Source organism: Oreochromis niloticus, linkage group LG16, assembly GCF_001858045.2.
Source record: "Oreochromis niloticus isolate F11D_XX linkage group LG16, O_niloticus_UMD_NMBU, whole genome shotgun sequence".
Taxonomy (NCBI): Eukaryota; Metazoa; Chordata; class Actinopteri; order Cichliformes; family Cichlidae; genus Oreochromis; species Oreochromis niloticus.
In genome coordinates this window covers 13,375,476-13,390,472 of record NC_031987.2, presented here as the reverse complement: position 1 = coordinate 13,390,472, position 14,997 = coordinate 13,375,476, and the positions used below count along the sequence as shown (strand labels likewise).

General features: G+C 39.3%; 2 protein-coding genes and 1 long non-coding RNA gene across 5 annotated transcripts in view; 2 read left to right on the top strand and 1 right to left on the bottom strand.

The window, feature by feature from the left end:
- Positions 1-3,087, top strand: part of abca12 (ATP-binding cassette, sub-family A (ABC1), member 12) — a 57,223-nt gene extending 54,136 nt beyond the window's left edge. Inside the window, 4 exon segments of the mRNA XM_003445347.5 lie at positions 248-340; positions 614-719; positions 1,656-1,793; positions 2,261-3,087. Coding sequence (XP_003445395.1) covers positions 248-340; positions 614-719; positions 1,656-1,793; positions 2,261-2,344 — 421 coding nt within the window. The 3' untranslated portion in view covers positions 2,345-3,087.
- Positions 7-5,853, bottom strand: LOC109197611 (uncharacterized). Of its 2 annotated transcripts, none has more exons than XR_003216727.1 (3): positions 5,715-5,853; positions 1,629-1,784; positions 7-320 (listed from the first exon to the last, which is right to left on the bottom strand). It is a non-coding gene; the product is annotated as an uncharacterized LOC109197611 (long non-coding RNA). The 2 variants fall into 2 exon arrangements; XR_002058672.2 differs by lacking the exon at positions 5,715-5,853 and adding an exon at positions 5,592-5,698.
- bard1 (BRCA1 associated RING domain 1) overlaps positions 5,730-14,997 on the top strand; it is a 23,057-nt gene continuing 13,789 nt past the window's right edge. The window contains exons 1-6 of one of the 2 annotated variants that reach the window (XM_003445348.5): positions 5,730-5,963; positions 6,975-7,031; positions 7,760-7,908; positions 8,794-9,875; positions 10,446-10,526; positions 12,860-13,032. In XM_003445348.5, the coding sequence (XP_003445396.1) occupies positions 5,872-5,963; positions 6,975-7,031; positions 7,760-7,908; positions 8,794-9,875; positions 10,446-10,526; positions 12,860-13,032 (1,634 nt within the window). In that variant the 5' untranslated portion in view covers positions 5,730-5,871. Of the gene's footprint in view, positions 5,964-6,048; positions 6,386-6,974; positions 7,032-7,759; positions 7,909-8,793; positions 9,876-10,445; positions 10,527-12,859; positions 13,033-14,997 lie in introns of those variants that run through there. The other variant, XM_025903739.1, reaches the window with a different exon arrangement.

The following is a 14,997-nucleotide window of genomic DNA, read 5'->3' as shown; positions in this document are numbered from 1 at the left end:
GTTAGAAGATATCATGCACCCATTATATGACCTTAGCACAAAGGAGAGATTTGTGCAGAGATGATTAGCATTCTAGGAGAAAGCCATTCAATCTTTTTCCCACAGCATACTCTAGATAACAAATGCAATAACATATATAAATATATATATTTTTATTTCTGTGTGACAGCTGGCATGGGTAATTACTTTTATCCTAATGGACCTTTGTATGACCTTTTATCTTTCCCTCTTTGTCTCCAAATCTCAGCATGGAGGAATGTGAGGCACTGTGCAGCCGTCTTGCCATCATGGTGAAAGGTCAGTTCCGATGCCTGGGCTCCCTGCAGCACATTAAGAACAGGTTAGTGACCTCTCCTCATCCTACAACCCTGCCATTACTGCTCTCCACACCCTGTCTCCACTGCCTCTCTTTCTTGCCCCCTATGGTCCTTTGTGCAGTTGAATGCTCAATTTCATTTGTAAGAACAGTGCCCTCCACCACACACACACACACACACACACACACACACACACACACACATGCACGCACACACACTCTCTCACTCCACCACCAGAGCCCCATGCCTCAGACATGTAATAACTCTGCTTTGTTCATAAAATCTCCCTCGTGCAGGTTTGGCAGTGGGTTCACTGTGAAGATGTACTTGGCTGAGGCCTCCTGTGACGTAGGGAAAATCACTAGCTTCATGCAGCGCAGATTCCCCAGCACTTATCTCAAGGTGAGCTATCCAGAGCAGTCAAGAGTACTTGGTAAAAAAAGGACTCTTGACTACTTTGCGTGCATATTTTTAAATATGCACTATAAACTCTAAAGTACACGAGGCATTAATGATCAATTAATAATTAATAAGGCAATATACTCTTGAATTATGAGCTTTTATTATTTGCCTAACAAACTAATATAATACATCCACAGATGTAGTGATTGTGATAAATCCTGGCAGTATTCTAAGGTCCTTTAGATTGTTTATATATAACAGATGGATATATAAATATGGATACATTTGTTAGTGTTTAAGGCAAACGTGTTAGCAAACAGTTGCTTATATACACATCCAGCAGACATGAATCAGCATAAGCACTAATTTGGCGTCATGTTTCTGTCTGCCTCACTCCTACTGTTTTAGTCTTCATCAACTCCTGAGGGAACGTGGGAGTGAACCAAAACAGCAAAGTTGTGGCCTGTGAAAACGCTAAATCAGTCATTTAAGCATGGGGTTACCTTCCGAGCTGGGTGATAATTTTGTGTATTTGTCACCGTGATTAACCCCGTTCACAATACTAGTTTGAGTCAGTGTTAATATGATGATAATAATCAGTGCACCATTAAAGAATCTATAAAAATGAACTGATACCTCGCTACCCATGTGGACTTTTCTTCATTATAATGCTGACTTGCTCAGCTAAGAATAGAAGGAAACTCATTATATAAGTACCTGCTGTGCCCAGAGCCCTTACCAAAAGTGCAGTGCGTATACAGTATTTTAAAAATAATGTAGATTTTCTACCCCCAAAATAATGTTTGCAGCATTGTAAGATTAAGATGGATTTTATTTTCTTCATACAGGTGCAAGAATAGAATTATAGTTAAAGAAGAATGAGCACTTTCTTTTAACTTTTAACCTCACATTTGGTCATCCTTTTTCAACACACAGGACCAGCACTCGACTGTGGTGGAGTACCACGTCCCATTTGCTCCTGGAGGTTTGGCTGACATCTTCGACCAGCTGGAGTCCAACAAGAATGCTCTGCAGATCAAGCACTTCTCTGTGAGCCAGACCACACTGGATGAGGTGAGAAAAAAAGAGACAACATAAACTGAGAGAGGGGAAGAACTAGTGTGAGGTTTTTGTAGGTGTGGGTTGATGGTGGCAAGGGACAGAAAAAAGGGACAGGGAGTGAGAGAAGAAGAGAGAGGTGGGAAAGGAAGCAGGGACACAAGAAAGCTGAGTGGGAGTGAAAGACAGAGAAAGAGAAAGTTTAAAAGAGGCAGAGGGAAACTGACAGAGGGAAGGCCTGAGGGAAAATAAATGGAATATGAGTTAGGGTGAAAATCCAAGAGCTTTATATGCAGCCAGTGCTGATATTCTTCAACCACTTTACCCCTTTGAGGCTCGGGGATTGGAACATACTATAGGCAGAAAACAGAGAGGATGGGTGGGGGCAGTGGGAAACTGACCAGCCAAAATTAAGCAGGTCAGAGAAAAATAATTGCCTTTCATATTGACATGGCTCTTACATTATTACTGAACCTTCACAGGTCTTCATCAATTTCGCCATGGGGAAGATCGGCATGGAAACCATACCAATTGACGCCGAAGATGAAAATGAAGTACAAGCATAGAGCTGACTGCCATCTTTAGTGTGTGTCCATTCACACTAAATCTGACCTTAATAGTGTAGAAAATGTGACTTAAATGTGTGTGGGTTCTATTTAGGAATATAATTTTTTTTAGTCTCTTGACTGTGAATATGAAGGTTAAATTACACTTTTTTTTCTTACCAAATCAAACTGTTGATGAAAAGCACAAGAATACATGGCCATCTGCATACATCCGTAGATGAGGTGGATAATTCCTCTTCTACATAACACTGTTTGCATGTTCACTTTGAATCATTCAGGTCACATTATTTAGGAAGTTTAATTTAATTATGTAGTCTGTTAATTTCTCTCTGTGGCTAGGGTTCTTTTTACCTACCTACCTTTACCTAGAATATTATACCATAACTAATAAAAATATTTAGAATGATTTTTACTTAAGGTCACTGGTGGCAAACCATCACTATACAATATCATAAGATACTCACTTAATAAATATATAACACAAACAAAAAGTAATGTATTTTTTTATGTGAACTACATATAATTCTGCTCCTGAGATGAAATTTGACAAAAGAAAATATTGACACTGAGAGCTTAATATGCACTTTCCCCTCACTCATTAACACTTTCTCCAAGGGCATATGTAACTTCTGGAATGACTGTACTGAATATTTAATAGACTTTTTGCCTATGGACCTGCTCCATGTGGTATTAACTGCATCAAGCCTATTTTTATAATTTAATAAAGCTATTTTTCAAGTGCAGCTGTTGTTCATTTGCCTACTGTGTATGCTTCTACTATTTTTCTGAACTGGGACTATTTAAGGTCTTTGATTTTGCTTCAGGGTCAATATAAGTTATAAAAACATTGCAGATGTATTATTGCATTTCTACTAATTAATTCAGTTCAGTTCTATCCATTTAGCACCAGTTATTTTTATATCACCAGCTATTTTGTGCTGTAAGGTAGACACCCTAAGATTCATATAATGCCCTATGAGCAAACACTTTGCGACACTGGGGAAGACCCATCTTTTTACAAGAAGAAACCTAAGGAAGGGTTCAGAGAGGTAGCCAACTGCAGTGACTGGTGAGGGGAAAGGGGAGACAGAAAAGAGAAGCATGAAGAGACCAGAAACAACAAAAAAAGGTTTCAGGAAAAATTAGACAAAAGTTAATAACATGCACATGGACTGAAAAAAAGGGGGAGTGAAGGAACTGTACTCAGTGCGTCAGACAAAATCTCTCAAGTACCTTGCACCTATAATAGCAGAAGTTAAAGGCTAATCTTAAAAGCGGAAAGAGTTAATGTCTTTCAAGCTCAAACTAGGCCCCACAGTAGAGGGGCCAGATATCTGAAGGCTCTTTCTCCTATTCTACTTACGTAAACTACAAATCACAAATAAGCCTGCAGTTTGAGAATGAAGTCCTCTGTTGGAATGATATGGTGATGGCATGATAAATGAGGTCTATATCAGAGGAGAAAGATTTTAAATACAAATCAGGAAGAATCTTTTTTTTCTCATCCTAGTCTTGGATGGCACTTTGGTGGCAGTGTTTTGGATCAACTGAAGCCTCTCCTGGGACCTTTCAGGAAAAGTCTATCATAAGGAATTACAGTAATCCAGCCCAGACATAACAATTGCAAGGACTTGGTGTTTTTTTTAGCATCACCCTGAGGCAGGATATTGCTAATTTTGACACATTTCTGCAGAAGAAAAATCATTCCTAAAGATCTGTTTAAAATGCCAGTCAAAAGAGGAGTCTAGGTCAAAGATTATTCAAAGTCTCTTTGCATTTGTTAAGTGTAGGATATTAGCATAGCCTAAAGAAAATATTAATGACTAGTCTCAGAGATATAGAGACAAATGGATAATACAAAAATACAAAAAAAAGAGGCTAGGAAATTTACAACTGATAGAAGATAACGCTTCTCTGTTTTTTCTGATTTATTGTTCTGATTACATGCACAAAAATTCATCCATAGGTTTTAATTGTTCACAATATATAGCTTTTTGACACATTAGCTGGTAGTTAGTATATATAGAGAGAAATGTGTAGGAGAGAGGAACAGGGAAGTGTACTGGTATCAATTTTCAAGAACAAGAGTCATGTGCAGAGCTGTAGTAACTACAGAGGGATAAAGTTGATGAGCCATACCATGAAGCTATGGGAAAGAGCTGTTGAGAGCAGCAGTATGCCTTCATGCCGAGAAAGAGTATTACAGATGCAATGTTTGCTTTGAGAGTGTCGATAGAGAAGTACAGAAGCGTAGAAGAGACTGTGTATGTGAAGGCTGTGGAGGACATGTATGAGGACAGAGACACAGTGGTGAGGTGTGTGGTAGGAGTGACAGATGAATTGAAGGTGGGGGTGGGATTACATCAGGCATCACCTTTGAGACCCTTCTTGTTTGCAGTGGTGATGGACAGGTTGACAGGTAAAGTGAGGCAGGACTCTTTGTGGACTATAATGTTTGCAGATGACAGTGTGATCTGTAGTGAGACTAGGGAGCAAGTGAAAGAGAGCCTAGTAAGGTGGAGGTATGCTTTGGAGAAAAGAGGAATGAGAGTCAATAGAAAGTGTGAATGAGAGAAACCCAGGTGTAGCAGTGAATGTGCAAGGAATAGAGGTACTGAAAGTAGATGAGTATAAATACCTGGGGTCAACCATCCAAAGTGATAGGCAGTGCACAAGAGAGGTATAGAAGAGAGAGTAAGCAGGGTGGAGTAGGTGGAGATGCGTGTCAGGAGTGATTTGTGACTAAGATTAAAAACAAGAATCAAAGGGAAGGTTGACAAAATAGTAAACATGATGTATGGTTTGGGGATGGTGACTTTAATAAAAAGACAGGAGGCAGAGGTGGAGGTTGTAGAGTTTAAGATATTCATTGGGAGTGAGCAGGAGGACCAATATTAGAAATGAGTATTTCAGAGGGACAGCTCAGGTTCAGCAGGTTGAAGAAAAGTCAGAGGGGCAAGGCAGAACATGTGTAGAAAATGTGAATATATCGGACAAAAGACGTTCAATATAGAGCTGCCAGGCAGGAGGAAAAGAGTAAGACCAGAGAGAAGATTCATGGATGTTGTGAAAGTGTGACAGCGGAAAGTAGTACACATAGGTCGAGATGGGCACAGATGATCCACTATGGCGTCCCCCTAAAAGGAAGCAGCCGAAAGAAGTTAAACAAATTGGACTGTCACTGTAACAAAATAGGGAAGTTTAGAACCATCATCCACTGTATATAAGATATTATCCATAGACATACCACAAAATTATGTTCAGTCTTAACATATGTATTGGTATTCATTCATCACCGTCCATTTCACACGTCCGATTCTCAAAACAACAACAACAACAAAAACCCCTACGTCAGCGTTCACGTCATTACCGGTATGCCCGTCGACAAATCCACTGTGGTAATGCGCTCTGCTCACTTCCGTAAATATTTGGCGGGAGATGTAAGAAGTAAGAGAGGAAGTTGTACTTGTTTTGCTGTTTGATTAATAAAACAACAACAACAACAGAGCAACACTCCTTTTCTAAGTATGGATGAGGACAGCTCCGTGCAAACAGTGGACTGGAAGAAGACCAAGGAGGCGGTAGCAAACTTCCGACGGTTGCTACTTTGTTCCAAATGGTAAGTAAACGTTAACTGCAGTATCGAGTGGCAAGCTAACCGTGCGTCATCTAGTAGTACTGGAAGTCAGGCTAAACGGGGTCTTTTTTTTAAGCTTTTAGGTAGCAGCAAAAGTAACGAAGTGTTGTCTTACGCTTACAGTGGTGGGAATGGCCTAGCAAATATGTAAATGTCAGTTTGGTATGTTTGCTTAGTCGAACAGTGGCCTGATGCTTATGGAGAAATGCAAAGCAACATGGAAGAAACTTAACCGTGCCTCTAGCCTTGTCCATTATCGTTAACTTTAGAACCTCACTTTCAATTCATCCTTAATTACCACACGCGGGCTGCACTGCAATGAGATGTTGAAGACCTCTGTGCAGCAAGGAGAAAACACTACGCAGCCTGCACTTCAACGATGAAAGCTTTCAAAATATAACCTGGTAAACCGTGTCATCACAATAAACCGCAGATACTGAACCTGTGACTCGGCCACAACAATTACGGTATAGCGGCGATAACGCCTGCAGCACCTGTCAATGAACACGCTGGCATGTTTTGCTAAGCGATCTGGCGCCGAATAAGTGACAGACCACAGCGCAAAGCGTATTGAAAACAGAGACAGTGGGGTGCTGCTTAGAATTATGTGTGACTGTACTTGTAGCTGTGATGGAGTTCAGGTGATTATTTCTGCATATCGCAAGGTCCCGGACTGCCCCAGAGTGTAAGCTGCTAAACATCCGGGACTGTGCTTTTGTTTTTATGATGGTAATGCACTTTATGTTAAGGTTTTCAGGGTCTTCTAAAGTTCAGATTTTACACATTTGGCTCAAAAACTATTGCAGCACCCTGCATTCCTAATGAGGCTATTGTAAAGACACTTATGCCCTGCAAACGTGCCCACATAGCCTTATGTTTTTTTTTTTTAATTTTTTTTTATCTCACTTTAAATTAATTTGTGGATCTTGGGGGCATACAACAGTTGTCCAACTAACCTATTTTCTGTCTGTTTTGGTCTCTTTTTTTCCCCAGCTCAGATTTAATGAAGGAACCTGTTTGCTTAGGTTTATGTGAGCATATGCTGTGCAGGTAATGTATGAACTTAAGTGTATTCTAACTAATTAAACACCAATAGGACTCTTAAAGACAGCTGTAGCCAATAAGACTAATGGCTCAATTCTGTTTGGTAAATCTGAATGGTTTTTAAAACCTGCAGTATGTTTTTCCTTCCATCATAGATTAATATGGGAGCATAGTCTTGCCTCCCCTCTCAGATACTATAGTGCTTTTCACACATGCACTGTAGCCCTGAACTTTTAGACATCAGTTATTAGAGTTAGTGGAGAAAACACATATATCCAAAGCAGCTTGATTTTCCACAGTTTAACTTGGCAGCTACCTAATGCAAAATCTATGTGGTGATGGTTTATGCCATTGTGCGAACAATGCAGGTAGTAGTCTGGTGCCTTTACTGCTAGTGAGTGGGCATAATGTGTTCCCTCTTTCACACTAACACAAAAAGTATTTCAAGTAGTTTCAATCCATCTGAAACTGGCATTTTCTTTCCTGTGTGGTACATGTTGGAAAGTTGAAATGTCGACAATATCTCAACCTAATTCCCCTGAAATTGTCTGAAGTGGATGTGTGAAAGTGGCTACTGAGTGAATTCATGTCTGCATGCTTAAACAACAGCCCAAATTTTGATTCTTCTCTTCATGACTGGATGTTCTTTGAAAGTGAAAGGAATGATGCAGTCTGTTATTCTTCTTACTGAGCTGTAGTGTGGATTCCTAATCTGAGATGTATTTATTCCTCAGGTCCTGTGCTGGGCCACGTGCAGGAGATGGCTGTGTGGTGTGTCACAGCCCTGCGTGGGTGAAGGACATCCAAATCAACAGGCAGCTCAGCAGCATTGTAGAACTCTTCTGTGGCTTAGAGTCCCTGCTCAATCCTATTAAAAATCCAGGTAGAGTGAAGCTATATATAAAAATATAGCAGCCTGAAAGCATAATTGACAATTTATCTTTTGAAATCCATGTGTTTGGTTCATTATCTTTCTCACCACACTCATCCTTCCACACCCTCCTCTATCACTTGTTGACTGAAATGTTCAAACATTTTCCTCCACTAATCTGATCTGTGATTGACAGTGTTAGTGGCTTGTTCCTTTGGTTTATTGTATTTATTGCCCATCTGGCATCCAGGTAATGGCACTAATTATGCAGTGCAATTATCCACATTAGTGTTTAGTTTGCAAGTAGATCTCAGCTCTGACAAAGAATTTCAGAAGGGCTTTCAAAGCCATGTAGTTAAAATGGGAACAAATCTACACATTGTTGTCAGTGTTCACAAAAACAACTAAAGATGTAGAAAGCAAACGAAGTGCTCCCATACGTCTTTCATATGTTAGCATTATTATTTCACTACACCTAATAAACTGTGCAGTTTCTGTTTATGAGGGATTTTTTTTTCTGCTATTTTTTTTCTTTTGCTTTCTTGCATTTTATTAGGATCCCATTAGCAGTAGCATCAGTGTTTGCTATTCTACCTTGAGCACTTTATTCATTTATATGTGTATGTTTATGTACTCGTATGTAACCACTGTAACACCTAACTAAAGGACCATCCTTGAAATGCAACTAATACTGACGTTCGTACAAAAGAAAACATGGAAAAAAGGTCATCATCAAACCACCCCAAATTATAAATTAAGAACAGTTCCTCAAAGATCAATATTAAACTTTCAGTATATAAATTATTCTTAATTAGCTTGAATAGTTCCATGTGATAATTTTTGTTAGCACTTTGTTTTCATATATATATTTGGGTTTTTTTTCATACTTCATTGCAGACTCATCTGTGGCTGAGATTCAGCCTGATGGCCCTGTACTTAAAAACAAGAAGAATTTTAAAATCTGGTTCAGTCCCCGCAGCCGCAAGGTACGCTGCACAGTCCAAAAGGCTGCAGAGATCACCGTACCGGACAGCAGGTCTCCTGGAGAAACAGCTGCAGCACAGCAAGACACCCTCACTGCTCAATGCCAGGACCTGTCAGTTTTCAATTTCACCTCGTCCTCCCAAGACTCTGGCTCCTCTTCTTCTCCAAGATGCAACAGTGAAGCAACAAACAACAGGAAGAAGAGGTCAACTAAGAAAAATGCTACCAGCAGGAATGTCCCGGTGCAAGGAGCCACCAGAACCACACGAAAACAGACGAAGGAAATTGTGAAGAAGAAAAGGTTAGAAGCCATAAACCAGCAATGGGGAATCCCAGAAGAGGCTCATCTCTCTGAAAATGAGCAGGTGTGTGCTGATGGAGCAAGAAGGTCCAGTAAAAGGGTTTCTTTCCTAAGCCCTGTTGTCACTTATGATGGGCCTCAGCCTGAGATGGCACAGCAGAGCACTGACAAACTCAGTCCTGCCAAGAGCACAGTGAGAGAGAGTCTCTCAGAAGGCAGCGAGACTGTACTGAATTGCCAAACCGAACCTGTTCAACCCTCGCTGGAAAGTGCCTTTCAGCATGACCAGCTGTCTGCAGATGTACCCAAACCAAATGATAACCCCAAAAAACCCAAGAACGTGTCTCCATCCGAGCATTCCTCAAAAAGATCCAGGACCGAAGAAAGAAACAGCACTTTGGACAACACTCCAAAAAGACCAAGACCTTCTCCAGGCAGAAGGGGGAGAAAATCATTGAGTCCGATCTCTCCAGTTGTGCTAAATCCTCCATCTCTGACTACCCCTAAGAGCACCAAAAAGTCCAGAAAAGAGGGCAGGGACAGCCCCTCTGTTCAAGCCAGCCCCTCCACAGAAAGTTACAGGAGATCTCCCTGTTTTAATGGTGCGTCTGTTGGACGGCCCAGTCCAGGAAGCCCTGCAGTTATGAAGAGGAACCACAAGGGAGAGACCCTGCTTCATTTAGCTGCAATCAAGGTCATAAAGTGTTGGCATAATTCTTTATTTACTCAGTTTCCTTTATACTCTAGGCATGAAAATATCTGCAGTAGACTGACAGAATAAAGTCTGTGCACAGTGTCCCTAAAAAATGAGATATTAAAATGGTAAACAATTAGAATTTCATTCATTTTAGCTCAGTAATGCTGTTCTTGGGTTAGGGCATTTTGCAGAAATACAAATCATGAAAATTAGTGAGTATAAGGAGCAAACCTGGCATTTCCTGTTTATTCTTTTTTTCTTTTTTTTTTAAAATTGCAGATATATAATTAAATATTCTCCTGTACTGTGGAGTTGAACATATTTGGCTGTATTAGATCAGGCAGCCATATTCCACTCTATTGAGACTAAACTGTCTTACAGTAATCCTTGTAAACATAGCTGCAATCCTTCCCTGGATCCCAGACAAAGCAATCAATGGCCCACTGTTGAGTGATTGATAAACCAGAGAGCTTTGGTTTACTGAGATCAGCTGCTGTGTTTAAAGGTTTGCATTTACAGGTCTGTAGATCTGACCTCAGGTTTGTTGTTCTCTTTTGGTCTTTGCAGGGAGATGTAAAGGCTGTCAAGGATCTTCTGGACCAGGGGGCTGACCCTAACCTAAAAGATAATGCGGGGTGGACACCTCTGGTAGGTGATGAATTTGTTTGTCTCATTTGTTGTTACACTATGTTTCTTCAGCAATGTAGCATTTGTTTACACACAATCATGTTTGTTTTTTAACTTATTTTGATGACAAATAGTTGGTGTTTCCATGTTAATAGGTGACCTGTTTTCTTTTTTTAAACTACAATGACTTTTTCCACATAGGTTTTCGTATAGACTTTAACTTTACTTCTCTAATGTTTGCTACTTATTATTATTGTTATTATAGCTAAATATTTGGATTTCTTCCTGCTTGGTTACTCTTTTGCTATCTCTATTTTCTGTTTGTTTTTAAACTCATTTTTTAAAATTTAAGCATCTGCACTGTTTGTGTGAATGGGATAATAAGGGCCAGATTTACTAAGCAGGGCAAATTGGCACTAGTTTGAAATCAGAGAAAAGTACAGATAGGACTGGAAATTTCAGATGGTGATGTTAAACAATGCATAAATTTATGATCCAAAGCACAGTGAGTTCATTATAATAATAATCGGAAGTCTACCAAGAGCAGTGCAAACTGGCATGGGGTCACAAACAACCAGACTAGATAAGGTTACAAGTGATCTAGTAACAGCACAAGCACAGCTTGTTAATTTTAATCAAACATAATACAAGAATTGTTTTTAGGTCCTATGGATTTGTTTCTTTCAGGGAACAGCAGCCCAGTGTAAGGAGAATTTTTTGTGCTTGTAAAAGTCTCAGAAATGACAACAACCAGCGTCTGGAACAAAAGTCTGAACAAGATTAACTAAGGGGGGAGGCACTTTTGCAGAAAGTTTATTTTTTATTGTTGTTGTTGTTGTTATTATTGTTATTGTTATTATTATTATTATTATTATTATCATTATCATTATTATTATTATTATTATTATTATTATTATTATTTTTAATTATCAAACTCCAAAATCTGGTGAAACATTGTGCAGACACTAGATGGGAAATTTAAATATCATTAATGTGAAGATTTCTTTTGTTTTTAGTGTGCATATGAGATGAAGCCTTACACTTGAAAGTAAAGCTCTGCATGACTTGAATAGGTCCAGATTCCAAATGGCAGGGTTTTGTTGCTGCCAATATTGCATTAGTTCCTCTACCAGGGTTGACTTTGTTTTCATCCTTCAAGATAGAAGAATATAGTTCTTTGAAAAGTAATATGTTCTGATGAGACAAGGGGTTATTGGTTTGTGGTGGTACCTCCTCTTCAACAATCACAGGCATGTTATTTTATCAGTTTAACCTCAAGTTGCTGCCACATGATAAGCTGGAAACGCCTCGACAGCTGCTCGAGACTGAGTGTGTGTTTGCATCTTTATTGCAGCACTTTATGTCAAGATGCTCCACTCAAACTTGAGTTTTCAATTTGAGTTTTGACAGTTTTTAGCTGATCATTGAAATTGCTACCGGTACGCTTAATGCTTGAAATATTCAAATGTGTGTGTTTGTATGTATGTGTTAAGGTTGGTAGCTATATGCCTTGATGTTACAGCCACCATTGTGTTTTTCCAAACCTCTGTTAGCACCATTGTAGTTTTTAACTTAGCCAATTGTACAGCCAGAGCATTTCAGCCTGTTACATGTTTCTCTCTGTATTTGTGAAGTTTAGAACAAACAAAATGAAGGCGATTTCAGCATGCACTTTACAGATCCATGGATTTGGTTCCAAACTGGGTGCAAAATAAACATTTGTACAGTCCAGATGGCCAGTACTACAAAAAACTTGGAAGTGTCCCAGCAATACATGAAACAGTTGTCACAAATAAGAGGCATGTTTTCATTTCTAGTCCCTGATGATGGTGAGGATGATGAAAATGATGATAGATGATGCATATTCTTCTTAATATTTGCTCATTCAGGTGGCAAATCATTTTTACAGTCATTGAGAAGAAATAACTGCACAGCCCTTCGGCTTAATAGCTTAGACTACCTGACCCAAATAAAAATAAACTGGAACAAAAAGCCAGTTTCTTAATAAATGCCTTAGCTGCTCGAGTTATTTAAAGCATAATGCTGTGTTTAATCACTCTGCAGTTGTTTGAGTGTGTCTTAATTGCATTCCTAGTGAAATTCTCAGGCTGAACTTTAACTTTGGCAAATTAATCCTTTGCAAAGGTGAAGTCTTAAAAACAGACCAACATTAAGGCACCCCTCTTCTTAATTTTAGAAAGTGGAAAACTAGGGCAGGACATGTTATTGTTATTACTCAGCAAAACTTATTTCGTATAAATTAAAAAAATGCTTTATTACAATGTAAGATCTGAGGGATATTATTAGATCAAAAAGTAGCAGTGTAACTTTTGAGCTTTGCTACTTTGTTTCAGCATGAAGCATGTAACCTGGGTCATCTGGCAGTTGTGGAAGTACTGGTCTCAATGGGAGCCCTCTTGAACACGCCTGGGTATGAGAATGACTCCCCACTCCACGATGCTGTCAGGAATGGACATTCATCTATTGTAAAGCTACTACTGCAGCTTGGCGCCTCACAGAACGTATTGTAAGTTGCTTTAAGTGTTTCATAATACTGCGTTTTCAGTTTTGTATCCATTGTTACATTGACTTTATTTTATTACACTGCAACTATAGTTGTACTTTTACAAAGGTTTTTTTATATTTTATACCACACAAACAATAGTGACTTTAAATGATGAGGCCTCTACATCTAATGTGGGTCAGTGCTTCAGTCCTCTTGCAGCACAAGAGAGAAAATGAAAATACATTATTTTGTGCGACATTGGTCTTTTGTAACAGTGTTTTAAGTTCTGACCTAAAGGCCCAGTGAAGAACACTGGAGCTCAAAAACTCACTTTTATTTAAGTGCCATGAATGAGTGAAAACTAAAGCCCCACAGTTGTGCGAGCTGTTTATTTTTTGTTGAATTCTTTTTCAGTGGCCCGAAGGTTTGACGTAAAAACAATAGTTTCTAGCACCCTTATTGCACTCAATTATCCATAGTATAACCTAAACTTCAGAGGAATTAAACTTAATCAAGTTAGGAAGCATTAAGAGTGTGGAGATGTCATTGCAATGGTGAATATTGTTTTTTTTATCTTCCTGCCTGCAGCATCATCCGGCATGACCAGTTTGGCAGTAGGTCAGTAATGGTCTGGGAAGGCATATCCTTGGTGAATGCCAGTTGAGTAGCATGGTGCTGGACTGTGAGCACAGGTCCCACTAAAGGACGTCAGCACTTCATTCCATGTTTATGCAGTCTGTTTTTTGACAGTTGGGTCAGAAACATGTATAAAAGTAGCCAGCTGGAGGTTATTTTGCAGAACTGTGGCATTGCTCCTCATTTTCCTCCTTGCACAAAGGAGCAGATACTCGTATGGCTGCTGGTTTGGTTCAACTCTTCTCATGTAATGGCCCACATCTCCTCCATACACTTGAGAATATACTGGCAGACACAGCAGACCATCTTGGGATGGCTCATGTGGATGTGCCATCTTGAAGCAGATAGAGTTCCTGTGCAGCATGAATGGGCTGCAGGTACCATCTAATGCTACCACTAGTGAAAGAACACTAGCAAAAAGCAAAACTAGAGAAAAGTCAGTCAGGAGGGATGAGAGAAGAGCAATGATTTATGCCACAACCTGTAAAATCATTCCCTTTTTCTCTTCTTGCCTCTCTAGTGTATCTCTTGTTGCGTTCATTTGCACCAAAGCAGATCATATGGATTCACCGTGATTAATGCATCCCAACTGGACAGATCAATATCCAAGAAGTTGAACTAACTTTCTGTTAAACTGTGACAATCAAGTCTTTTATTAAATGTAAAAAACTTTTTGAGCAGTGTGGCTTGCTCAAGCTCTTGTGATGACATTCATTTTGCTAAAAAGTGAACTATAGTCCTAATTTAATTGTTGTTGATGACTAAAAAATTTAGGCCAATATTCTTTTCGAAATGCTTTTTTTGGAGCGTTTTTTAGTGAATGGATAAAGAAAAAAGTTAGAGAATCAATGCTTTTGACAAATTAAATCCCAGCTAGTGTTCTTGGACAGAGACATCATCTTTTGATGATGTGATCTCTCATTGGTATCACACGCACACGTATTCACACACGCACGCACTACTGAAGCATAAATCTCATAAGAAACAGAACATTTACACCAAGTTAATATTTACTCCATGCCTATTGTGTTTCCTGGTATTACATCATAGAGGTGTTTCTGTCCTACTGGACCACTGCTTTTTTTTCTCCCCCACTTCCTCAATAAATTGTGGAAGTCTTGTTTCTCAGTCATCGTACAAGACATTCAGCTTTTTGTGAGTTAGTGCAGTACATAGGTGGACAGATGTAAGATCCTTTGCTGATTATTTGTCAATCAGTTGATGCCACATGAGCTTTTCTGGCTTGTTGTACATTGTCAATAATGAGGAAGGGAACTGGCTAATCCTTATGATGATGATCAGACTCAGTACTTTGATCAGATGATCAGCTCTTTTACAGTCTTATAATCA